Here is a 27607-nt window from a genome sequence, read left to right as displayed (position 1 = left end):
CGTTGAATAAACAAGTGAAATGGCGTTGACTTAAAAATCAGTTCTAAGCATGGTCAGCTTTCTAATCTCTGTTACCTTGTTATTTGCAGGTTTTGAATTAAAATATAAAAGTACCCTGAGTGGGCACTGTGCTCCTGTTCTGGCTTGTGCTTTTTCCCATGATGGGCAGATGCTAGTCTCAGGGTAAGCTAGTTGGTTTAATTTTCCTAAACCATTTTTATAAGAGATCAAACAGACATACGGAAAAGTACGTGAAACCTCAAAGAAGAGCTTGATGAACCACCGCAAAGGGCAAGAAATAGAACATTGCTGGTTCTGACCCAGAAGCCCTCTCCTTCCGAGTGCCCCTTTTTGGTGACAACATGTTAGATCATATGCACTACTCCTGTTTTCTTTAAAACTGGCCTCCAACAAATTATGCAATATGAATTTTTGTTTGTTTTTTTGTTTTTTTTTTTTTTGAGGCCGAGTCTCGCTCTGTCACCCAGGCTGGAGTGCAGTGGCCGGATCTCAGCTCACTGCAAGCTCCGCCTCCCGGGTTCCCGCCATTCTCCTGCCTCAGCCTCCCGAGTAGCTGGGACTACAGGCGCCCGCCACCTCGCCCGGCTAGTTTTTTTGTATTTTTTAGTAGAGACGGGGTTTCATTGTGTTAGCCAGGATGGTCTCGATCTCCTGACCTCGTGATCCGCCCGTCTCGGCCTCCCAAAGTGCTGGGATTACAGGCTTGAGCCACCGCGCCCGGCCCAATATGAATTATTTTGTCGGGCTTCCTGTACCCAACATTACACTTGTGACATTAATTCATATTATTGCCTGGAGCTGTGGCCCATTGATTTTCATTGCTGTGTAATATTCTATGGCGTGGATACATTATAATATATATAATAGTTCATTTTAATGTTAATGGTTATATGATTGTTTCTGGTTTGAGAGCATTACAATAATCTGTGAATCTATCGTATGGCCTGGTACACATGTTCATGCATTTCTGTAAGATAAATACATAGGAATGGCCTTGCTGAGTCATAGAATATGTGCATTTTCACCTTTGGCAGATAACAGTTTCCAAGTGGCTGAACAGTTACTACTTCTGTAGCAGTGTTGTTTTGTATCCTCGTCTATAGTTGGTATTGTGAGTTTTAAAATTTTAGCCGTTCTGATGAGTGTGTAGTGTTGCCTTAGTATGGTTTTAATTTGCGTTTCGCCAGAACAAAGTGGTTGGAACCTTTTTAGAAGTTTATTAGCCGTATGTGTTTTCTCTTCTATGAAGTGCCTGTTCATGTCTCCAGTCCATTTTTTTCCCTGGGTTTTTTTCTTATTGATTTGTTGTTATATATGTATATGTGTGTGTTTGTGTGTATTTTTATATTTGAGCCATTTGTTGCTAGTTGTAAATATCTTTTCCCACCTTCTAGATTTGCCTTTTCACAGTTAATTATTTTAGTGTAGTCAGCTTCTTCATGTTCTGAGGTCATGAAGATATTTTCCTGTATTATCTTCTAAGACCTTCGTTGTTTTGCCTTTCACACAGTTGATTTATGTGTATCATGTGCAGTAGGAATTCCATTTTATTCCTTTCTACGTGAATATCCCGTTGTCCTAGTACTATGTATTGAAAAGACCACTCTTCTCCTCCATTTTGTTGTACTCCCTTGTCAGAAATCACTGACAATATATTTGTGAGTCTGTTTCTTAACCTGCTGCTTTGTTCTGTTTCTGTCCTTGCTCTAATATCATTCTGTCTTTCCCAGGCTTTATATTTTGTCTATTCCTAGCTATTGACATTTTCATATAAATTTTAGAATCAACTTGTTAAATTGCCCCAATTCCTGTCTCCACACACAAACATGTTTGGGTTTTAATTGGGGTTATATAGAGTCTGATGAATTTGGGGAGAATTGACATCTTTGTGATATTGGTCTTGTAATCTGAGAATATTGCATATTTCTTCATTTATCTTTGAATTTCAATAATTGTCTTCTATGTAGAAGTTCTCATCTTTTATTAGCCTTCTTTCTAGGCACTTGTTGTTAGTATATGAAAGATGTGGCCAATATAAGGAAATATATAATGGGAATAAATTGGACTTATCTAGAAAATTTCTTATTTTGGATTATATATATATGAAATCAGATCATTTGTGGATAATGATAGTTTCGTTCCTTCCTTTCTAATTCTTCTATCTTTGGTATCTTCTGTGCCTTACTGAACTGTTGATGCTACCAGGATAATAAAAGCAGTGATAACAGGCCTTGTTGTCTGATTCCTCACTGCACAGGGAAAGCTTTCATTATTCAATATGATCAATTTTGGGAGATAAGCTTTATTATTCTATTCCTTTTAGTTTGCAAGAGCCTTTGTTGTTGTTTTTTTAATCATGCAAGGGTATTGTATTTCATCAGATGATTTTTCCTACATCTTTTGAGATGATATAATTTTTCTCTGTTACTCTGTTAGTGGAGTGAATTACAAGATTTTAAAATGTTAAACCAATCTTGCTTTGTTGGAACAAACACATTTTAGGATATATTATTGTTGTGTATTGCTATAGAGAAGTTAGTTTCATTCTAACTGTTGTTCCTTTGGATGTAATTCATGTGTTTTTCCCTGGCTGCTCATGAAATTTTCTGTTTTGAGGTTTTTGCACATCTACTTTGTATCTGTGTGTGAGTTTCCTATTTAGTTTGCTTGGAATTCATTGAACTTCTTAAATCCGTGGAATGATATTTCGCGGTGCACAGTGGTTCATACCTGTAATCCAGCACTTTGGGAGGCCAAGGCGGGCGTATCATTTGAGCTCAGGAGTTCGAGACCAGCCTGACCAACATGGTGAAACCTCATCTCTACTAAAAATACAAAAATTAGCCAGGCATGGTGGTGGGCACCTGTAATTCCAGCTACTCAGGAGGCTGAGGCAGTAGAATTGCTTCTACCCAGGAGGCAGAGGTTGCAGTGAGCTGAGATCACACCACTGTACTCTAGCCTGGGTGACAGAGCAAGACTCCATCTCAAAAAAAAAAAAAAAAATGTGGAATGATATTTTACCACTTTTGGAAAATTCTTATTTATTATCTCTTCAAATATTGCCTCTGTTCCTTTCTTTCTGTCCTCTAATTCTGGGATTCCAGTTAAATGCACATTACACATTCTCACTGTAAACTTTATTCTTTTATATTTATGCTTCTGGTTTTTTGTTTGTTTGTTTGTTTTTTCCTGTTTCCTGTGCTTCATTCTGGATGGTTTTCCCTTTCCTAATTCTTTCTTCAGCTAATATGATATTAAACTGGTCCATTGAATTCTTAATTTTGCTTATTTTATTTTTTGGTCCTAGAATTTCTATTTGGCAATTTTTTTCAGTGGTGTCACTCTTTATGATTTCCAGTTCTGTGTTGAAATTTTCAACCTTGGCTTTTATTTTTCAGAGCTTTATTCTGTTAGGCAATTGGCTGGAACATAGTTGCAATGATTCAATTACTTTATACTGTTTTCCTTTTGAATACTTTTGTATATTTTCTCCTTGCCATTAGATTTTCTAAAACTTTCCTGTCTGATCTCACAGGTCATAGTATTCTGACCCACATTTATGGCTCTTCATAGCAGCTTTCATTCCAGTTAAGATATTGAGGGTCCTAACCTCCACTTAGAATGTCTGGACTAAGGCTGATGGTTCTTTTTTCCATATGCTCCAATTCTTGCCAAACAGCCAAATTACTAGTTATGTTGTTATTATTGTAGATGTGGCTCTTTCATCTCTAAAGATGAAGATTATTCATCATCAAAAGGTATTTATAGTAATTGTCTTTTGACCTAGAATTTAAATCATTGGAAAGTTTAAACAAATAAAGTTGAACTCTGTCTGCTGTGTTAGGGGACAGGTTAATTGACAAAATGATTATGTGCCCAACTCTCTGCCAGTTGGAATAGGGCATAGAAAAGGAAGTACAAGACAGTGTTTGTGCTCTTGAAGACATTTTAAGTCTCCTCTTTTCTATTTAATAGTTGATGTTCATGGTGATGAACTAATAGCACTGCAAGACCCTGACATGTACTTACCCTCTGAGTCATGGAGGAAGTGTTAAGTGATACTCAATATTGTTTTAAGTTCATTTTATAGCAGTATAATTCTTTGTCAGTTTGTATATATGTGTGTCTTAGTTAACATTATATTTATGGAAATGTGTCTTTCCTAGTCATTCTGGATAAATGGAAGTTTACATTATCAAGTGCTTTTGGGTATATGGTGTTGCTCAAGGTCTCATTCAAATATTTTTCTGAATATTTTTAGTTTATTTGGACAAATATACAGGCAAATGAATGAGAAATGTAAATTAATAAACTTAATAAACATTTAGTTTTTAGAAGAATTGACAGGCATATTTAAATCATACTTAGTAGATGCAAACAGGTCAATTAATGATACATTCTATTTGTGACTAAAAGTCATTGATAAGATAGAATGGATACATATGGGAAAGAGGGAGACTGAAAAAAAGTGAGCAGGATAAAAGGTGGCTGTATATGAATATAAGTGGCTAGAGATGAAAAGTGAATAGACAGCAGAATGCGGTTGTAGGTCAGAATGTGTACTGAGGCCTGCTGTGGTAGCTCATGCCTGTTATTCCAACACTTTGAGAGGTCAAGGCAGAAGGATCACTTGAGACCAGGAGTTTGAGACCAGTCTGGACAACACAGTGAGACCCAGTCCCTACAAAAAAAAAATTAAAGAAATTAGCTGGACATAGGGGTTTGTGCCTGTAGTCTCAGCTACTTGGGAGGCTGAGGCAGGAGAATCCCCTGAGCCCAGGAGTTTGAGGCTGCAGCGACCTATGGTCATGCCACTGCACTCCAGCCTGGGCAACAGAGTGAGAACTTGTCTCTTTAAAAGAAAAGAAAAAAGAAAGAAAAAAGAGGTGTATTAAGGAAGGTGTGTAGGGCATAGTTGGGGTGGCCTTGGAAAAGGCAGTATAGAATTTCTGTGCAGATATGGGAAGATTGAGGAACAGAAAGAGCATTGCAGGAGGCAGGAAATTCTTGAGTCGATTAAAATGTATGATAAGCATTCAAATAAATAAGGAGAAATGAGGCCGGAAAAACAGATTGTAGAGATAATAGAGAACCTAGGATGGACCGGGCATGGTGGCTTATGCCTGTAATCCCACCACTTTGGGAGGCTGAGGCAGGAGGATCACTTGCACCCAGGAGTTTGAGACCAGCCTGGGCAACATAGGAAGACCTGGTCTCTACAAATAATAAAAAGTTAGCCGAGCATGGTGGCGTGCACCTGTGGTGCTAGCTCCTCAGGAGGCTGAGGTGAGAGGATCGCTTGAGCCCAGGCAGTGGAGGCTGCAGTGAGCCATGATCGTGCCACTACACTCCAGCCTAGGCAACAGAGTGAAACCCTGACTCAAAACAAAAAACAACAACAAAAAACCCCTGAGAACCTAGGATGGTGTTAGAACTTATTCAAACCTTGTATGTTAAATTTAGGAGAACTTCTGAAACTTTTAAAGCAATTCTAACATGCAAAGCCTAGCTATAGGAGACTAGTGTCTAGAGATGAATATAAGTGACTAGAGATGAAAAGTGAATGGACAACAGAATGCAGTTATAAGTCAGAATAGAGAAGTGAAGAATTGAATCATGATTTAGGTCAGTGGTTCTTATACTTTTTGGTCTTAAGATTCCTTGACACTCTTAAAAGTAAGATTCCTTGGCTGGGCGTGGTGACTCACGCCTGTAATCCCAGCACTTTGGGAAGCTGAGGCAGGCAGATCATGAGGTCAGGAGATCAAGACCATCCTGGCTAACACAGTGAAATCCCGTCTCTACTAAAATTACAAAAATTAGCCAGGTGTGGTGGTGGGCACCTGTAGTCCCAGCTGCTCGGGAGGCTGAGGCAGGAGAATGGCGTGAACCCAGGAGGTGGAGATTGCAATGAGCCGAGATAGCGCCACTGCACTCCAGCCTGGGCAACAGAGCAAGACTCTGTCTCAAAAAAAAAAAAAAAGTAAGATTCCTTGACGCTCTTAAAAGTTATTACCCTAAAGAGCTTTTGCTTGTATGAGTTACACCTATCACTTATTTATAATATTAGAAAATACAATTGAGAATATTCTTAAATATTTTAAATTCATTTAAAAGCAATAGATTATTGCATATTAGCTTTTTGAGGAAAAAGAGTGAAAAAAGTGGCATTGTTCTAATAAAGCTTATAATTTTCTGAATTTTATATATGGCATTTTTTTGTTTTTTTTTGAGATGGAGCCTCACTTTGCCACCCAGGCTGGCGTGCAATGGCATGATCTTGGCTCATTGCAACCTCCACCTCCCAAGTTCAAGCCATCCTCTTGCCTCAGCTTACCAAGGAGCTGGGATTACAGGTGCATGCCACCATGCCCGGATAATTTTTTTCTCTATTTTTAGTAGAGATGGGTTTCACCATGTTGGCCAGGCTGGTCTCGAACTCCTGACCTCATGATCCGCTCGAATCACCCTCCCAAAGTGCTGGGATTACAAGCATGAGCCACTGCGCCTGGCCACGTGTAGTTTTTTTAATTAAAGTTTTCATACATACGAACAAAAGGATTGCATTCTAAATGTATGTTAATATCTGTCTTTTCTAGAAAAGTTACTAAAGTTACTTAAAAATACTAATTACATAAATACTGTACTTTGTTTTTATAGAACTTTTCACCTATAATTTCTTTTCTTTTAAAGGTCAGTGGATAAGTCTGTCATAGTATATGATACTGTAAGTATTTAAAAATCTTGTGATCTATGAATATTATGTTTATTAGACTACTGAACTTCAAGTTAGGCATGGTAGAACAAGTATGTATTTTTTGTGTTTAGTATGACTAGGATCATATATCTTTTCACAAATGCTAAAATAGTTATGCAAGTAAGATATCGGTTCTGCAACAAGCCCTTAAATATTTCACTAATGATTTTAAGATGGATAGATTTTAAATGTGATCATAAAATATACATATTTAAAGAGCACCAGTGTTCAAAACATCACATACAATCAATTATTAAACTTTTACACCAGGCTTCCATAATAGCAAAGGATGAATGTTTACCCTAGGGTTTTTTGTGAATATGGTTGAAAGTGACCTACCATTTTTAGAGTCCTGGCTGGATTTAGAGAGTGGTGTAAGAAAGAATAGGTTATCATGGACTTGGAAAATGGGAGTTTTTGACTGATCCATGTGTGAGTAAAGACCAAGTTGTGGCCGGGTGCAGTGGCTCACATCTGTAATCCCAGCGTGTCAGGAGGCCGAGGCAGGCAGATGGCTTGAGTTCAGGAGTTCAAGACCAGCCTGGCCAGGATGGTGAAACCTCGTCTCTCCCAAAAATACAAAAACTTAGCTGGCCGTGGTGGTGCATCCCCGTAGTCCCAGTACTTGGGAATCTGAGGCGAGAGGATGGCTTGAACCCCGGAGGTGGAGGTTGCAGTGAACCGAGATCGTGCCATTGCATTCCAGCCTGGGCAACAGAGTGAGACTCTGTCTCAAAAATAAATAAAGTAGTTGAAAAGAATATTGTCCAAGAGAAGTAAATGTTGAGTGGAGCCTCCAAATGATTGGATTTAGGCTGTAGCTAGGCCAGCAAATAAATGGAGATATAAGTAATCAAAGGGTAGCAAATTAAGCAAGTGATCTAAGCTAGTGTTCCACACAGAGGTTCAAGCCACTGAGTGTTCCGGCAGGAAATGGAAAAGAATACTCAAGGTAGGTGAGGTAGATGTTTAATATTTCTCATGAACATTTCGTGAGATTTTACATTCTCAGAAACAATTATAACACTAAATTGTCTCTGTAAAATATGTATGAGTCCCACTTAAATACACCTAAAATGTTGGATGGCCACCTTAGTGTACTCAAAATCTAAGGGACTTATTTATTTATTTATTTATTTATTTGAGACAGACTCTTGCTCCATTGCCCAGGCTGTAGGCAATGGCACGATCTCAGCTCACTGTAACCTCTGCCTCCTGAGTTCAAGCAATTCTCCTGCCTCAGCCTCCCAAGTAGCTGGAACTACAGGCACGTGCCACCATGCCAGCTGATATTTTATATTTTTAATAGAGATGGGGTTTCACTGTGTTGGCCAGACTGGTCTCGAACTCCTGAGCTCAAGTAACCCACCCGCCTCGGCCTCCCAAAGTGCTAGAATTATAGGTATGAGCCACCGCACCCAGCCAAGGGACTAATTTCTAGTCACTGGTCCTGTAATGTGTACAAGTCAAATGCCATAGCCAAAAATATGAATTATTTCAGGTAATAGATGTTTAGGATACTATTAGTAGGTTCCAACAGATGAGCAAATGCCAAGGGTCTACTGTATTAAAAATTGCTAAGGAGATGGCTAGCAGACAATAATGCCGATAATTGACAAAAAGCGAAGTAAGTACCTGAGAATGCTGTTACAGATGCCGTTTCTACTATTCATTGAGTAAAGTTTCATCTTATGTTAGTTACTAATAAATATTAATGTATTCACTTAGTATACAACCCATTTATGTCAAAGGAGTCTTCATCAGTGACTTTGCTCTTACCTGAGTGAGTGTAAAGCTGCTGCTGTTGTTTTTCAGAACACTGAGAATATCCTTCACACGTTGACTCAGCACACCAGGTCTGAACTGAACCTCACTTTGTATTAATACAATTTAAACATTAGAACATGCATAATAGTTGTTTTTATTAACTAGGTATGTCACAACTTGTGCTTTTGCACCTAATACCCTTTTACTTGCTACTGGTTCAATGGACAAAACAGTGAACATCTGGCAATTTGACCTGGAAACACTTTGCCAAGGTTAGTAAGGACATCATTTTTCACTCGTTTCAACCCCACTCACCATTAGGGTCAGAAAGTTAGTAAATCGGGCCAGGCACAGTGGCTCACACCTGTAATCCCAGCATTTTGGGAAGCCAAGGTGGGCGTATCACTTGAGGTCAGAAATTCGAGACCAGCCTGGCCAACATGATGAAACCCTGTCTCTACTAAAAATACAGAAACGTAGATCAGCAGGATGGCGCATGCTTGTAATCCCAGCTACTCGGGAGGCTGAAGCAGGAGAATCACTTGAACCTGGAAGGCGGAGGTTACAGTGACCTCAGATCGTGCCATTGCACTCCAGCCTGAGTGACAAGAGTGAAACTCTATCTCAAAAAAAATTTTAGAGAAGCCAGTGTTGAAGTGGCTGGGCTGTGTGAAAGCTGTTGGTAAATGCTTTCGGTGCACATTCATGTGTCCCACACCTCCCATGGTTTGTAAGTTATTTGTTTATACTCCATACTAATTTTTCAGATAAATATAGCCTCAGGACAAAATAGAAATTATCATTGTATTTTGTTGGTTTTATTTTTGGCATCAAGCAACACTGGCACATAATTTAGGAGTTTTATTTTTATCACTGTCAGAATTAACCAAATAGTGGTGCTGATACAGAGATGATGGAGCAAATAGAATACCTTTGCTAGTATGAATTTTATATAATAAAAAATTGTTTTCCTGATGTGAAAAAGAAAATGTTCCAAAAGGAAGTTAAAGTGGTAAAACAATTTTTTTTTTTTTTGAGACAGGGCCTCCCTATGTTACTCAGGCTGGTCTTGAACTCCTGACTTCAAGCGATCCTCCTGCCTCAGCCTCTCGAGTAGCTAGGATTATAGGCATGAGCCACTGTACCCAGCTATAAAACACAGATTTAAGGAAATTTTGTTTATTTTCAATTCAAAGTGAGATTGTTTATAAAGGAAATACTTTTTTGTTATCTCACTTACCTGTTTATTTTAAGCAAGGAGCACAGAAGATCAGCTGAAGCAATTTACTGACGATTGGTCAGAGGAGGATGTCTCAACATGGCTTTGTGCACAAGATTTAAAAGATCTCGTTGGTATTTTCAAGATGAATAACATTGATGGAAAAGAACTGTTGAATCTTACAAAAGAAAGTCTGGCTGATGATTTGAAAATTGGTAAGCTTAGTGAAAGATAGGCAATCTTCAAAACAACTTTTACCAAATTACTCTGCAGTTGGATTTTGTTGCATTAATGGTTTCTTCTTAATGTTCTGGCACTACACTAATGACCCATCTTCTTGATTATGGCCATCCTAGCAGTTGTGAAGTGGAGTTTCATTGTGGTTTTGATTTTCTTTTACCTAATGACATGCATCTTTCAAGTGCTTATTGGCCATTTATATATCTTCTTTGGAGAAATGTCTGTTCAGATCCATTGCCCATTTTTAAACGGGGTTGTCTTTTTGTTGTTGACTTTGTAAGAGTTGTTTATATATTCTGGGTACTTGATCTTTACCAAAAACAAGTTGGTTTTTTAAAAAAATTTTTTATTTATTTATTTTTTTGAGACGGAGTCTAGCTCTGTTGCCCAGGCTGGAGTGCAGTGGCGCGATCTCGGCTCACTGCAAGCTCAGCCTCCTGGGTTCACGCCATTCTCCTGCCTCAGCCTCCCAAGTAGCTGGGACTAAAGGCGCCCGCCACCACGCCCGGCTAATTTTTTGTATTTTTAGTAGAGATGGTGTTTCACCGTATTAGTCAGGATGGTCTCGATCTCCTGACCTCGTGATCCGCCCGCCTCAGCCTCCCGAAGTGCTGGAATTACAGGTGTGAGCCACCGCGCCTGGCTGAGTACAGTCACCGCGCCTGGCCGAGTTACAGTCACTTTTCTATCTCTTTTTGTGTGTCGGGGAGGGGGGTGGGGGAAGGGATAGGAGGGTGTCCCTCTGCTGCCCAGGCTGGAGTGCAGTGGTGCATCACAGCTCACTACAGCCTTGACCTCCCAGGCTCAAGTGGTCTTCCTGTCTCAGCCTCCCAAGTAATGGACCACAGGCACATGCTATCATGCCCAGCTAATTTTTAAAATTTTTTGTAGAGATGAGGTCTCCCTGTTGCCCAGGCTGGTCTTAAACTCCTGGGTTCAAGCAGTCCTCCAGCCGTGGCCTCCCAAAGTGTTGGGATTATGGGCATGAGCCACTGCACCCAGCATCTCTCTCTGATAAAATATTTCTTTTCTAACTTCCTCTTTTTTTCTGAGAGTAGGTAATAGAGTAGGAGCTTTATTTTTTAAAAAAAATCTCGTGAATTTAGCATCTTAATTTCTTGTTAATCACAATGAATCTTAAGGGTACCTTATCAAGTGGAAGTACTTGACAATATGAAATAATTTCAGATTCAACAAAGGATGTTTGAAAACATAAGAAAAGCATATAAAAACAATAGAAATACAATTCTGTTTTTATAACTAGCTAAATAAAGAATAAGGCATTCTAGGTTTTTGTTTGTTTGAGACAGGGTCTCCCTCTATTGCCCAGGCTGGAGTCCTCTGGCATGATCACACCTTACTGCAGCTTCAACCTCCTAGGCTCAAGTGATCCTCCTGCCTCGGCCTCGTGAGTAGCTGGAACCACAGGCATGTACTGCCGTGCCCAGCTGATTTTTAAAATTATTTGTAGAGATGAGGTCTCACTACTTTGCCCAGGCTGGTCACAAACTGCTGACCTCAAGTGACCCTCTTGGCTCAGCCTCCCAACGTGCTAGGATTACAGGCATGAGCTGCTGCGCCTGGCCAAGAATAAGACATTCTTGTAGGATTCAGTTAATGATCAATTAATGATTCAATTAGTTTTTGAAGGATGAGTCTCAGGTTTAACCGTAGTAATCATTTTACTTCACAGTTCAGTGAAATGGGTTTTGGAAGTGTCAGGCCCAAGCCAAAATTAAAATACAATTTAAACAAGTTCTGTGATGGTCTAATAGGTGAATTTGAAAAACCATTAAGAATGGAGACAAAAATGTTGCACATTTTCTAGTCAATAAGGACTCTTAAGCTTGTGTTTAAGATTTGGAGATCTAGCAAGCTCAACAAATTAGACATAGAATAAAGTAGTAAAAATAGACTATAACATTTATTTTTGATATCATTCTAATGTATTTTAAGGTTTTTGCAACCTTCATTATAAAGAATCAAGCAGCTAACTAATCTATAAATGGTATTGTAAGCTATAATGAATTTCTTTTAGTCCTGAATTTTAAGAAAAATAGACCCTCAAAATAGTAAATTGCACGAATAGAGAATTAAATTTGGTCTAGAAGCAAATGTGTTGAGGTGAACCAACAAGTATATATGCTACTGAATTTTGTTTTAATGCATATCTATTTTACCTGCATTTGCCTTGAACTGTTTAAAACAGCTGCTATGTCAATGTGAATAAATCTGAGTTTAACATTCAGCAAATGGAGGAAGTTGATTAACTGTGCAGTAAAGTACATTGGAGGGTTCGAGACCAATGTCGTATATCTATTATGTTTGACATTTAAATTATTTTTAAGGAATTGAGCAGTTTATCAAATCTGTTTTCAATGGGTCTTTTGTAAATACACAATAAATGAAATTTCTGCAGACTTGAATATGTTTGACTTTGGAGCTTTACCCAAGGATAATAGTCATTTTCTAGGATTGTGTTAATGGAAGCCTAGGGTACAACAGACATACAGCTTTAGTTAGGAAATAATTCCTTATATCTAGAACGGTTTGTATAAGGAATGTCCAGACAGAGTACAGGTTCAAGAGATCCTTGATGTTGAGAGGGATATATCTTAAGACATTTTCTATGAATTTGTGACTACTATAACATTTAATATCTCATTCAAAAGGCATAAAGTGTGAAAGGTTAAGAGTAGGAAAGTCACTTTGAGATGTGATATTACACAACGAGTGAGTCTACTACTAGCCACACAGCTTCCATCTAGCTACTCATTGGCCTCAGCTTATATCTAGGCTTTGGGAATATGGCAGATTGCTACGTATCTTGGAGTTTGGAATTGCTGTATAGAAGATAAAATGATAGAAACTTAAAATGACAAATGCCAAGGAACTATTGTGTATCATGTTGGTATTTATGATTATATTCAGATAATCATCAACCATAGATGCCTAATTGGGAACGAGATTTTTTTCAAAGGGTTCACTCTCTGTTTACTCTTCTTTCCAAGAAATCATAAAAGCACATAAGACATTTTTATCATTTTCTAATTTAAAATTTAGAAATTTAAGTACATCACCTGTCTTTATATCCTCGGATTTTGAAAGTTTCATGTTTCAGTTCTTATTAATTCGTTATGTAGATTTCACTTGTTGCCTGGATAACTGCATTTATTGTTAAGTAATTGAACATTTACAGTTTTTGTTTGTTTGTTTATATGTGATTAAAGTGAAATAGGCTGTTCAAATCTAGTTACTGTGCACTGACCCCCTGTTGGAAGGGCATAACCCTCCGTGGTCAGCTGCTGTCTGAAGTTGGCTCACTCTCCTTTCCAGTGCTTACTTGCTGGACACGCTGGGGTCTCATTTGCTCAAGCCCATCAGATGTCCTGTTGCTTTCTTCTACACAGATGCCAACCACAGGTCTTTGTGGGTGTTAATAGTTTGTCCTCACTCAGGCATATTGTAGGGTTCATGAAGATGTCTCGCTACCTTGTTTTGTTGGAAATGTCCATGCAATTTGAGTTTATCTAGTTGCTCTGTTTTTTTCAGAGAAATTAAAAAACTATACTGCTTCTATCCTGTTCTTAATATCCTCTTAAAAATTCCCCCTGTACCTAAGCTGTATTTTCCATTCTTAATATAGGTTTCGTGTCTTCTCTTGATCATTCTATGTAGAAATTTGATTTTTAAATTAAAAAATATAATTTTTAAAAGCAGATTTTTAGTTTTCTTTGTAAGAAACCAGCGTTTGGTTCTGTTGTTCTCTGTCAGGGCCGGGAGAGGTGAGTCAGTAACCAGCTTGGTGGTCTGTGCTTGTTCAATTCCAGGCGCTCGTGCTGTCCTGGTAACTGGCCTCCAGCTGGGGCTGCTGTGGCATTGGTACTTACAGGACAAAGTTGGGAGAGTAAAGGGCACATGTAGGAAGGTCTCTGTCTCATTCATGCACCTACATCTCTGCTCTACACTGTCACTTCCCAGCTCTCACTCCAGAACCCAGTTACCTTCTGTTTCGTCAGAGGTTTTCAGGGTTGAGTTTTATATCCGTTAGTTTAGTCTTGTATATTTGATGGTTATTAGTTTCTAGATTCCATCAGACTCTCAGTGATGTAGCATTTCCAGAGTTGGGTGGTTTTAACTTGTCATGAAGATGTCTTTTCAGGATTATAGTCAGTAATAGCCGGATATTGCCCAGTACTGGTACCAAGGGTTTACTAGCTTAGCTGGTAAGGGTCCTTTCTTTCTCAGCAATTGTATGAGTGTATAAGACTTATTCTGAACCCCCAATCACAAAAGGAGATGTTTGTTTCTGGTAGAGCTCTGGGGATGTGGTTTAACTAAAAGCATCCCTGAGGGCAAGGTGATCTGACTTCATTTCTAAATGACATTAGGATTGGACAAGGATAACACCCAGTTTAACCTTATCTGGGGAATTTTGAATTAGGCCTTCTGTGTTCTCTGTTGTAAATATTATAAGCATTCTAAGTATTAGCACACATGTAGAATATTTTTGACAGGAAAATATACTTTTTAAAGAACATTAGTTGCTCCTATATTTTTTTCTTTTTCTTAATTTTTTTAGAGACAGTTTCACTGTCTTGCCCAGGCTGGAGTGCAGTGGCATGAACATGGCTCACTGTAGCCTCTACCTTCTGGGTTCTGTAGCTCCTCCTGCCTCAGCCTCCTGAAGAGCTGGGACTACAGGTATGCACCACCACGCCCAGCTAACTTTTAAACTTTTTTTGTAGAGAAAGAGTCTTGCTGTGTTGCCCATACTGGTCTCAAACTCCTGGTCTTAAGCAGTGCTCCCACCTTGGTGCCTCAAGTGCTGAGATTATAGGCATGAGCCACTACACCCAGCCTCCTTTTCTTATTATAAGTTATATAATTATCTCTTTAAACAAGATGTCTACTGTCTTCATGCAAACATGTTCTAGAAACATTTATGACAGTTTTTGAAGCCATGTCTCTACCCAGGTGGAAGATTTTCAGGAAGCATAACCCAGTCATGATAGATTTTCTACCATCTCATCCAATACCCCACTTCAGCAAATCTTGATCTTATCCTAACCTTTATTCTGTTAATCTTGTGTACCTGTTATCTATCTCTACTCTTATTTTCCACTTTACTTAGCTTTGAATACATGATCCATCCTTATAACTCCTCTTAAGCCTTCCATTGTATTTGCCTGGCAAAGTAAAAACACACAGCCCGCTAACCCTTGGAAAACACACATTGTGAAACGGGACATTCTGGGAAGAGGTGGACTCGATATCTCTGATTTGTTACATTAAAGGCTGGCTGTGGCGATCAGATAACACTGTGCTGCGTTTTAGAGGTACTTCCCTAACTAAGCACTTTTAAGTACTTGTGTGTTGAAATAGCTTTCTCTTGAATATGGATGGTGATTTCATAAAGAATTTGAGGGAATCTTTTTGAGTCATAAATATTTTTGCACAGTCATATTCAACATGTAAGGAAATCATTGATTTGTTCGTGATGCTTTAAAAAGCTTGTTTTAAAAATCCTCAGTTCGGTTTCAGCATGTCCCATTGGAAGGAAGTCACAGGAAAGCAGACCCTCGGCGCCAGGGAGCTGCTAGGATAACTTGCCACATTCACATGAATGTGGGCAGTGAGCGCAGACTGACTGAAACGGTTTATTACTCGTGACACAGCAGACACTCGCACTTCAGGTTCTGATTGTTTCCCCTTCCCCTCTTTTTTTTTTTTTTTTTTTTTGAGGCAGTCTCACTGTGTCACCCAGGCTGGAGTGCGTGGTGCAATCTCAGCTCACTGCAACCTCTGCCTCCTGGTTTCAAGCGATTCTTCTGCCTCAGCCTCCCAAGTAGCTGGGATTACAGGCATGTGCCACCACATCCAGCTACTTTTTTTTTTGTATTTTTAGTAGAGATGGGGTTTTGCCATGTTGGCCAGGGTGGTCTTGAACTCCTGACCTGAAGTGATCCACCTGTCTCATCCTCCCAAAGTGCTGGGATTACAGGCATGAGCCACTGTGCCCAGCCTCCCCTTTCCCTCTTAAGTTTCATGGTGGTGGTTTATGTTTGTGTCACAGCTGAGGAGCCCTGAGCTTGGGAAACCCCCAGTCTTATAAGGGGGTTACCAGCAAAATAGCCCCCAGGAGGCAAGACATTATAGTGGTCAGGAAACATCTGCGCTCCCACAGGGAGGGACGCACTATCTCCAGCTTCCAAGGATGTTTTCAGACATCCTCGAAAAGACCGTCTGAAACAGAGGACGTCCTAAGACCTGTATAAACCTCATGGAGCATTACCTCCTGACAGAAAGTAAGTTGGTTTGGTTTTTTCTCGTAACTATGTGAGGCATTCTGAAATCTTAATTCTTCTACCTACTTCAACCTAAAGTAGAACTGTCAACTAGTTCTAGAAGTGTAAACAGCCAATAATTCTAAAATTCCTAAAATTACATTAGACTTTCTAAAACTAAAATTTTTTTTAAGTTAAGAATAAAAACAAGTGAAACATGCATATGGTTTGGACAAACAGATGAGCTTCATTTGTGATTGTGCTTCTTATAAGAATCAGCAAATACATCCAATTTCATTAAGTTTAAAAATATAACATGGCATTTTTATGTTTTGAACTCAAACATATTTAAAAATGATTTTTAGGAAATTTTCTGTTGTGTAAGTAACGAGTAATGAGCCTTTTCTGATTTTGTAGAGTATATTAGTGTCTGGCAACCTGAAATTCTTGAACTTTCAGAATCTAAATTTATTTAAAATTAGCTATTAACTGCTGATATATTTTAACCAACAGTATTCTATACAACAGAGATTTGTTAAGGAATGTATAAAGAAAACACTAGTTCATGTGGTAAAACAGTATGTCAGAAGATTTCTGGTGGTAGTAGATAAAATCTCCATTTGTGGTTGGCTGCGGTGGCTCACACCTGTAATCCCAGCACTTTGAGAGGATGAGGCGGAAGGATCACTTGAACCTAGGAATTCGAGACCAGCATGGGCAATATAGTGAAACCTTCTCTTTATAAAAAATACATAAATTAATCGGGCATGGTGGCGTGTGCCTGTAGTCCCAGCTACTCAGGAGGCTGAGGTGGGAGTATCACTTGAGCCCAGGAGGTTGAGGCTGCAATGAGTAGTGATCATTATGCACTGCATTCTAGCCTGGGCAAAAGAGTGAGCCCCTGTCTCAAAATCAAAAACCCCAACAACAAACAAACTATTTGTGAATGACTAGCATAAGGATTACTAGTAGTTTTCCAGCCCTAACAGTAATTTCTTTACAGAATCTCTAGGACTGCGTAGTAAAGTGCTGAGGAAAATTGAAGAGCTCAGGACCAAGGTTAAATCCCTTTCTTCAGGAATCCCTGATGAATTTGTATGTCCAATAACTAGAGAACTTATGAAAGATCCAGTCATCGCCTCAGGTATGTGTGATGCTATACTAAGTTGCAGGGGATGTTTTGTGCTAAATGAATAAGAAGTTTAGACAATTCTCAGAAGTTTGCTTAAATGTGAAGAATTTTAAGTAGTTTTTTTCTTTTTTTTCTTCTTTAAAACATTTTTTTTATTATGCTTTAAGTTCTAGGGTACATGTGCACAATGTGCAGGTTTGTTACGTATGTATACAGGTGCCATGTTGGTGTGCTGTATCCATTAACTCGTCATTTACATTAGGTGTATCTCCTAATGCTATCCCTCCCCCGCCCCCTCCCCACAATAGGCCCAGGTGTGTGATGTTCCTCTTCCTGTGTCCAAGTGATCTCATTGTTCAGTTCCCACCTATGAGTGAGAACGTGTGGTGTTTGGTTTTCTGTTCTTGCAATAGTTTGCTGAGAATGATAGTTTCCAGCTGCATACATGTCCCTACAAAGAACACGAACTCATCCTTTTTTATGGCTGCATAGTATTCCATGGTGTATATGTGCCACATTTTCTTAATCCAGTCTGTCACTGATGGACATTTGGGTTGATTCCAAGTCTTTGCTATTGTGAATAGTGCTGCAATAAACATGCATGTGCATGTGTCTTTATAGCAGCATGATTTATAATCCTTTGGGTATATACCCAGTAATGGGATTGCTGGGTCAAATGGTATTTCTAGTTCTAGATCCTTGAGGAATCGCCACACTGCTTTCCACAGTGGTTGAACTAGTTTACAGTCCCACCAACAGTGTAAAAGTGTTCCTATTTGTCCACATCCTCTCCAGCACCTATTGTTTCCTGATTTTTTAATGATTGCCATTCTAACTGGTGTGAGATGGTATCTCATTGTGGTTTTGATTTGCATTTCTCTGATGGCGAGTGATGATGAGCATTTTTTCATGTATCTGTTGGCTGTGTGAATGTCTTCTTTTGAGAAGTGTCTGTTCATAATCCTTTGCCCACTTTTTAATGGGGTTGTTCACTTTTTTCTTGTAAATTTGTTTGAGTTCTTTGTAGGTTCTGGATATTAGCCCTTTGTCAGATGAGTAGATTGCAAAAATTGTCTCCCATTCTGTAGGTTGCCTGTTCACTCTGATGGTAGTTTCTTTTGCTGTGCAGAAGCTCTTTAGTTTAATTAGATCCCATTTGTCAATTTTGGCTTTTGTTGCCATTGCTTTTGGTGTTTTAGACATGAAGTCCTTGCCCATGCCTATGTCCTGAATGATATTACCTAGGTTTTCTTCTAGGGTTTTTATGGTTTTAGGTCTAACATTTAAGTCTCTAATCCACCTTGAATTAATTTTCGTATACGGAGTAAGGAAAGGATCCAGTTTCAGCTTTCTACTTATGGCTAGCCAATTTTCCCAGCACCATTTATTAAATAGGGAATCATTTCCCCATTTCTTGTTTTTGTCAGGTTTGCCAAAGATCAGATGGCTGTAGATGTGCGGTATTATTTCTGAGGGCTCTGTTCTGTTCCATTGGTCTGTACCTCTGTTTTGGTACCAGTACCGTGCTGTTTTGGTTACTGTAGCCTTGTGGCATAGTTTGAAGTCAGGTAGCGTGATGCCTCCAGCTTTGTTCTTTTGGCTTAGGGTTGTCTTGGCAATGTGGGGTCTTTTTTGGTTCCATATGAACTTTAAAGCAGTTTTTTTCCAATTCTGTGAAGAAAGTCATTGGTAGCTTAATGGGGATGGCATTGAATCTATAAATTACCTTGGGCAGTATGGCCATTTTCACAATATTGATTCTTCCTATCCATGAGCATGGTATGTTCTTCCATTTGTTTGTGTCTTTTATTTCACTGAGCAGTGGTTTGTAGTTCTCCTTGAAGAGGTCCTTTACATCCCTTGTCAGTTGGATTCCTAGGTATTTTATTCTCTTTGAAGCTGTTGTGAATGGGAGTTCATTCATGATTTGGCTCTCTGTTTGTCTGTTACTGGTGTATAAGAATGCTTGTGATTTTTGCACATTGATTTTGCATCTTGAGACTTTGCTGAAGTTGCTTATCAGCTTAAGGAGATTTGGGGCTGAGACAATGGAGTTTTCTAAATATACAATCATGTCATCTGCAAACAGGGACAATTTGACTTCTTCTTTTCCTAACTGAATATCCTTGATTTCTTTCTCTTGCCTGATTGCCCTAGCCAGAACCTCCAACACTATGTTGAATAGGAGTGGTGAGAGAGGGAATCCCTGTCTTGTGTCAGTTTTCAAAGGGAATGCTTCCAGTTTTTGCCCATTCAGTATGATGTTGGCTGTGGGTTTGTCATAAATAGCTCTTATTATTTTGAGATACATTCCATCAATACCGAATTTATTGAGAGTTTTTAGCATGAAGGGCTGTTGAATTTTGTCAGAGGCCTTTTCTGCATCTATTGAGATAATCATGTGGTTTTTGTCTTTGGTTCTGTTTATATAATGGATTACATTTATTGATTTGCGTATGTTGAACCAGCCTTGCATCTCAGGGATGAAGCCCGCTTGATCATGGTGGATAAGCTTTTTGATGTGCTGCTGGATTCGGTTTGCCGGTATTTTATTGAGGATTTTTGCATCGATGTTCATCAGGGATATTGGTCTAAAATTCTCTTTTTTTGTTGTGTCTCTGCCAGGCTTTGGTATCAGGATGATGTTGGCCTCATAAAATGAGTTAGGGAGGATTCTCTCTTTTTCTATTGATTGGAATAGTTTCAGAAGGAATGGTACCAGCTCCTCCTTGTACCTCTGGTAGAATTCAGCTGTGAATCCATCTGGGCCTGGACTTTTTTTGGTTGGTAGGCTATTAATTATTGCCTCAATTTCAGAGCCTGCTATTGGTCTATTCAGGGATTCAACTTCTTCCTGGTTTAGTCTTGGGAGAGTGTAAGTGTCCAGGAAATTATCCATTTCTTCTAGGTTTTCTAATTTATTTGCGTAGAGGTATTCATAGTATTCTCTGATGGTAGTTTGTATTTCTGTGGGGTCGGTGGTGATATCCCCTTTATCATTTTTTATTGCATCTATTTGATTCTTCTCTCTTTTCTTCTTTATTAGTCTTGCTAGCGGTCTATCAATTTTGTTGATCTTCTCAAAAAACCAACTCCTGGATTCATTGATTTTTTGGAGGATTTTTTGTGTGTCTATCTCCTTCAGTTCTGCTCTGATCTTAGTTATTTCTTGCCTTCTGCTAGCTTTCGAATGTGTTTGCTCTTGCTTCTCTAGTTCTTTTAATTGTGATGTTAGGGTGTCAATTTTAGATCTTTCCTGCTTTCTCTTGTGGGCATTTAGTGCTATAAATTTCCCTCTACACATTGCTTTAAATGTGTCCCAGAGATTCTGGTATGATGTATCTTTGTTCTCATTGGTTTCAAAGAACATGTTTATTTTTGCCTCCATTTCGTTATGTACCCAGTAGTCATTCAGGAGCAGGTTGTTCAGTTTCCATGTAGTTGAGTGGTTTTGATTGAGTTTCTTAGTCCTGAGTTCTAGTTTGATTGCACTGTGGTCTGAGAGACAGTTTGTTATAATTTCTGTTCTTTTACATTTGCTGAGGAGTGTTTTACTTCCAACTATGTGGTCAATTTTGGAATAAGTGCGATGTGTGCTGAGAAGAATGTATATTCTGTTGATTTGGGGTGGAGAGTTCTGTAGATGTCTATTAGGTCCGCTTGGTGCAGAGTTGAGTTCAATTCCTGGATATCCTTGTTAACTTTCTGTCTCATTGATCTGTCTAATGTTGACAGTGGGGTGTTAAAGTCTCCCATTATTATTGTATGGGAGTCTAAGTCTCTTTGTAAGTCTCTAAGGACTTGCTTTATGAATCTGGGTGCTCCTGTATTGGGTGCTTATATATTTAGCATAGTTAGCTCTTCCTGATGAATTGATCCCTTTACCATTATGTAATGGCCTTCTTTGTCTCTTTTGATCTTTGATGGTTTAAGGTCTGTTTTATCAGAGACTAGGACTGCAACCTCTGCTTTTTTTTGTTTTCCATTTGCTTGGTAGATCTTCCTGCATCCCTTTATTTTGAGCCTATGTGTATCTCTGCATGTGAGATGGGTCTCCTGAATACAGCAAACTGATGGGTCTTGACTCTTTATCCAATTTTCCAGTCTGTGTCTTTTAATTGGACCACTTAGTCCATTTACATTTAAGGTTAATATTGTTATGTGTGAACTTGATCCTGTCATTATGATATTAGCTGGTTATTTTGCTTGCTAGTTGATGCAGTTTCTTCCTCGCATCGATGGACTTTACATTTTGGCATGTTTTTGCAATGGCTGGTACCAGTTGTTCCTTTCCATGTTTGGTGCTTCCTTCAGGAGCTCTTGTAGGGCAGGCCTGGTGGTGACAAAATCTCTAAGCATTTGCTTGTCTGTAAAGGATTTTATTTCTCCTTCACTTATGAAACTTAGTTTGGCTGGATATGAAATTCTGGTTTGAAATTTCTTTTCTTTAAGAATGTTGAATATTGGCCCCCACTCTCTTCTAGCTTGTAGAGTTTCTGCTGAGAGATCTGCTGTGAGTCTGATGGGCTTCCCTTTGTGGGTAACCCGACCTTTCTGTCTGGTAGCCCTTAACATTTTTTCCTTCTTCAACTTTGGTGAATCTGAATCTGACAATTATGTGTCTTGGAGTTGCTCTTCTCGAGGAGTATCTTTGTGGCGTTCTCTGTATTTCCTGAATTTGAATGTTGGCCTGCCTTACTAGGTTGGGGAAGTTCTCCTGGATGATATCCTGCAGAGTGTTTTCCAACTTGGTTCCATTTTCTCCGTCACTTTCAGGCACATGAATCAGACGTAGATTTGATATTTTCACATAATCCCATACTTCTTGGAGGCTTTGTTCATTTCTGTTTACTCTTTTTTCTCTACATTTCTCTTTTTGCTTCATTTCATTTATTTGATCTTCAATCACTGATACTCTTTCTTCCAGTTGATCGAGTCGGTTGTTGAAGCTTGTGCATTTGTCACGTAGTTCTCATGTCATGGTTTTCATTTCTATCAGTTCTTTTAAGGTCTTCTCTGCATTGATTATTCTAGTTATCCACTCATCCATTCTTTTTTCAAGGTTTTTAGTTTCTTTGTGCTGGTTACGTAGTTCCTGCTTTAGCTCTGAGAAGTTTGATAGACTGAAGCCTTCTTCTCTCAACTCGTCAAAGTCATTCTCTGTCCAGCTTTGTTCCGTTGTTGGCGATGAGCTGCATTCCTTTGGAGGGGGAGATGGCTCTGATTTTTTGAATTTCCAGCTTTTCTGCCCTGCTTTTTCCCTATCTTTGTGGTTTTATCTGCCTTTGGTCTTTGATGATGGTGACGTACTGATGGGGTTTTGGTGTGGGTGTCCTTTCTGTTTGTTAGTTTTCCTTCTAACAGTCAGGACCCTCAGCTGCAGGTCTGTTGGAGTTTGCCTGAGGTCCACTCCAGACCGTTTGCCTGGGTATCAGCAGCAGAGGTTGCAGTAGATAGAATATTGCTCAACAGCGAGTGTTGCTGTCTGATTCTTGCTCTGGAAGCTTCGTCTCAGAGTGTACCCAGCCGTGTGAGGTGTGATGTGTCGGTCTGCACCTAGTGGGGGATGTCTCCCAGTTAGGCTACTCAGGGGTCAGGGACCCACTTGAGCAGGCAATCTATCTGTTCTCAGATCTCAGCCTCTGTGCTTGGAGAACCACTGCTCTCTCCAAAGCTGTCAGACAGGGACTTTTACATCTGCAGAGGTTTCTGCTGTTTTTTGTTTAGCTATGCTATGTCCCCAGAGGTGGAGTCTACGGAGGCAGGTAGGCCTTCTTGAGCTGCGGTGGGCTCCACCTAATTCGAGCTTCCCTGTGGCTTTGTTTATCTACTTAAGCCTCAGCAATGGCGGGCGCCCCTCCCCTGGCCTTGCTGCCACCTTGCAGTTAGATCTCAGACTGCTGTGCTAGCAATGAGGGAGGCTCCGTGGGCATGGGACCCTCTGGGCCAGATGTGGGATATAATCTCCTAGTGTGCCATTTGCTAAGACCCTTGGTAAAGCACAGTATTAGGGTGGGAGTTACCCGATTTTCCAGGTGTTGTGTGGCTCAATTTCCCTTGGCTAGGAAAAGGAATTCCCTTCCCCCTTGCACTTCCCAGGTGAGGCGATGCCTCGCCCTGCTTTAGCTCTCGCTGGTCGGGCTGCACCTGGGGACCAGCATCAACTGCCAGACACATCCCAGTGAGATGAACCCAGTATCTCAGTTGAAAATGCAGAAATCACCCGTCGTCTGTGTTGCTTTCGCTGGGAGCTGGAGGCTGGAGCTGTTCCTATTCGGCCATCTTGGGCACCACTCTCCTTAAGTAGTTTTTTCTTAAAAAACTAATTAGACCTTGGGTGAACAAATGAGTGTTGTATATTTCATAATGAAATTGGACAGAGTAGTTGTGGAGTTGACACACAATGATTAAGTTTTACTTAAACTTGTGAAGTGTGTATTTAGTTGCTAGGATGTAAAGATAAAATACTATTTTTTTAAGATTGTTGAGATCTCTTATGTTTGTCTATCATGAATTTAAACAATCTTATACAAAGAATATAAAGTTGTATCATTCCATATTCCTAATCATTAACAGATCCACATACTTTATTATGCAGGGAATCCAAATTTTTATATATATATATTTCTTTTTTAATTTTGGCCTACAGCTTCCTCTGGAGTTTTCACTTTGAATAGCTTCACCCCATTGTGGCTGTATGATACATTGTGTTTGACTTTTCTGTTAGTTGATGTGTATGTGCTTGCATATCTTTACACTGTAAATGGCATGCTGACATCTTGGCACATTTCTTTCTGTTTTTACCATTACTTAGGGTTATTTACATGGGTTATATGTTACAAAGCAGAATTAGTCAATTTGAGGATGTTTTATGAATGTGAAAATAGTTAGATACATTTTGTTAGATGTGTTATTTTCCAGGGAAAAAAACAGTTTAGAGTGCTGCCAGTGATATATCTAATTGTACCTAGTTTTCCAGTTTTGTGATCATTGTATATTATTTTATAACTCCATTTACTTTTGCCAGCTTAATAGTTGTTTTGAAACTATATTCCTTACTTTGCTAGGGAGGCAATGAATTTTTTTTACGTGTTAGCTTACTATTTACATATATTTGAGTATAAAACATCTATTCATCTTCTCTGATAATTAGCTGAAGGACTTACTTTGTATACGCTGTCTACCGTTCACATTATTAGTGGAACTAATTATGTAGTGTCTTATTGTTATGAGTTCATCTATATTAGGTCCTTAAAGCTGTACCTGCATATAATAAACAATAAAAGTCAATTAGCTATTTTTATTTCAGGCTATGAAATTTGCTGTGAGATAGCAGTGGCTGCACATTTTTTGACTTTGGTTTATCTGGACTCTTGTTTGCAGTTGAAAGCAGCTCAACTCGAGTTAGTTGAAGCAGAAATGGCAATTGAGGTATTAAAAGTGAATCTCAGGAAAACCTGGCAGCAAAGAGTGTAATAGGGTTCTGTCTCTAATTTATTGAGAGGTTTCTTAATATTCACTCTGATGTTCAGTGTGCTTTTTTTCTACAAAACAAAAAACAAACAAAAAAAACACGACCATAGACAGGTCTCAAATTTTAGTTTCATCCTTGAGGGAAGACACCAATCTGACATTTCCTTCTGGCTGCTTTTCTCAGCTTTCCAGATTGATGTAGCTTGTAGTATCAGTAATTTATATTTATTGCTGAGTAATGTTTCATTGCATAGATATGCCATAATATGTTTATTCATTAACCTGTCAATGGACTTTCAGGTCTTTTCTACTTTGTGGCTATTATGACTAAAGCTGCTGTAACATTTACGTACAGATCTTTGTCTGGATATTTCTCATTTCTCTTGGTTAAATACATAGGAGTGAAATTACTGGGTTGTATCATAAGCAGATGTTTAAAGGGACTACCAAAATGTTTCTCAAAGTGGTGGTACCATTGAAATTTCATAGCTGAGACTTCCAGTTTCTCCACATCCTCTCCAGCACTTGGTATTGCTAGTCTTTTAAATTTTGCCATTTTAGTGGATATGAAATGGTATCTCTGTGCCTTTTTTTTTTTTTTTTTTTTTTGTGGAGTCTCGCTCTGTTTCCCCCACTCGGGGGTGGGGTGGGGGTTTCGGCTCACTGCAAGCTCTGCCTTCTGGGTTCACGCCATTCTCCTGCCTCAGCCTCCTGGGTAGCTGGGACTACAGGCACCCGCCACCATGTCCGGCTAATTTTTTTGTATTTTTAGTAGAGACGGACTTTCACTGTGTTAGCCAGGATGGTCTCGATCTCCTGACCTTGTGATCGGTCCACCTCCCAAAGTGCTGGGATTACAGGCGTGAGCCACCATGCCCGGCCTCTCATTGTGCTTTTAATTTGTATTTGCCTCTTGACTCATGATGTTGAGCATCTTTTTGTGAGCTTATCTATCCATTCATATATCTTTTTTGTAATGTATATCTTCAAATCTTTTTCCCATTTTGTGTTGGATTATCTTACTGTGTTGTGAGAGTTCTTTAGATGCAAGTCTTTTGTAAGGTAATGTATTGCACATATTTTCTCTTCTCTGTAGCCTGCCTCATCACTTTCATAATAACGTCTCTTATAGAGACGAAGTTTTTAATTTTAATGAAATCTTATTTTTCACTTTCATACTTTTTGAGTTCTAAGAAATCTGCCTATTCCAAGGTTTCAGAGACCTTTATCCTGTTTTCTTCTAGAAAACTTAAGGTTTAGGTCTAGGACTTATTTCACATTTTTGTATATGGCTTTCCTAAATGAATATCCAGTTGTTCCAGCATCACTTGTTGAGAAATCATTTTATTAATGAATTACTTGGCCTGTTTGTTGAAATCATCCAACTTACATCACAGGTCTATTTCTAGACTTTGTATGATGTGTGATTGAGTTTTATGTCTATCTAGGGGCCAGTTACCACAGTGCTTTGATTACTGTAGCTTTATAGTCTTTTTTTTTTTTTTTTTTGAGACAGTCTCGCTCTGTTGCCCACGCTGGAGTGCAGTGGCTCCATCTTGGCTTACTGCAACCGCCGCCTCCTGGGTTCAAGTGATTCTCATGCCTCAGCCTCCCAAGTAGCTGGGATTACAGGCGTGCAACACCACACCTGGCTAAATTATTTTTGGATTTTTAGTAGAGATGGGGTTTCGCTGCATTGGTCAGGCTGGTCTTGAACTGCTGGCCTCAAGTGGTCTGCCCGCCTTGGCTTTCCAAACTGCTGGGATTACAAGCGGCCGTGCCTGGCCGCTTTTATAGTAAGTCTTGAAGTCAGGTAGTGAAAATCACATGACTTAGTTCTTTTACTGTTCTGATTATTCTTGCTCCTTTTGCATTTCCACATAGATCTTAGAAACACTTTCTCAGTTTCCTGGCCAGGATTTTCACTGGGATGGTGTTTAATCAGTTTGGAGTTGAACTGCTCTAATCCATGAACATGGTGTCACTCTGCATTAGCATTTGCTTAGGTCTTCTTTTCCTTTATAGGTTTTGCACATTTTGTCAAAATTATCTTTAAGTAACTCATTTTTAAAAAATGTTTAAATGTTTACTTTTTAGAGATGAGGTCTCATTCTGTGCCCAGGTTGGCATGCAGTGGCACAATCTTTTTTTTTATTATTATACTTTAAGTTGTAGGGTACATGTGCACAACATGCAGGTTTGTTACATATGTATACTTGTGCCATGTTGGTGTGCTGCACCCATCAACTCGTCATTTACATCAGGTATAACTCCCAGTGCAATCCCTCCCCCCTCCCCTCCTCCCCATAATAGGCCCCCGTTTGTGATGTTCCCCTTCCCGAGTAGTGGCACAATCTTAATTCACTGCAGTTTCGATCTCCTGGGCCCAAGTGATCCTTCTGCCTCAGCCTCCCAAGTAGCTGGGACCACAAGCACCTATTACCAGCCTGGCTAACTTTAAAAAAATTTTTATTTTTGTAGAGCTGGGGTCTCTGTTGCCCAGGCTGGTCCTGAACTTCTGGCTTCAAGCCATCCTCCTGCCTTGTGCTCCCAAAGTGCTAAGAATTGGGAGCTCATATTTTTATAACACTGTACAATCTGCTCAAATAGAAATACAATTTTATATATTGACTTTGTGACCTTGCTACATTGAATAGTAAAGTCATCCTTCAGTAACCATCTCCCTCAATACAAAACTCTGTGGATGC

At 39.3% G+C, this 27607-nt stretch overlaps 1 protein-coding gene across 13 annotated transcripts in view; it reads left to right on the top strand.

Moving 5' to 3' along the window:
* WDSUB1 (WD repeat, sterile alpha motif and U-box domain containing 1) overlaps positions 1-27607 on the top strand; it is a 50563-nt gene that overhangs the window by 14839 nt on the left and 8117 nt on the right. For 7 of the 13 annotated variants that reach the window (XR_004176522.1, XM_031651287.1, XM_021923642.2 and 4 more), the window contains 6 exons: positions 90-183; positions 6718-6751; positions 8597-8637; positions 8714-8820; positions 9803-9982; positions 17298-17438. Coding sequence is in view for 12 of the 13 variants with exons in the window: in XM_031651287.1 (XP_031507147.1) it covers positions 90-183; positions 6718-6751; positions 8597-8637; positions 8714-8820; positions 9803-9982; positions 17298-17438 (597 nt within the window). In the remaining variant the exon portion in view is untranslated. Of the gene's footprint in view, positions 1-89; positions 184-3735; positions 3783-6717; positions 6752-8596; positions 8638-8713; positions 8821-9802; positions 9983-11317; positions 12434-17297; positions 17439-27607 lie in introns of those variants that run through there. The other 6 variants (XM_031651294.1, XM_031651297.1, XM_031651291.1 and 3 more) reach the window with 5 other exon arrangements.

Source organism: Papio anubis, chromosome 10 (genome assembly GCF_008728515.1).
Source record: "Papio anubis isolate 15944 chromosome 10, Panubis1.0, whole genome shotgun sequence".
Taxonomy (NCBI): Eukaryota; Metazoa; Chordata; class Mammalia; order Primates; family Cercopithecidae; genus Papio; species Papio anubis.
Note: the sequence above shows the minus strand (reverse complement) of the source record. Positions and strands in the feature narration are given on the sequence as shown.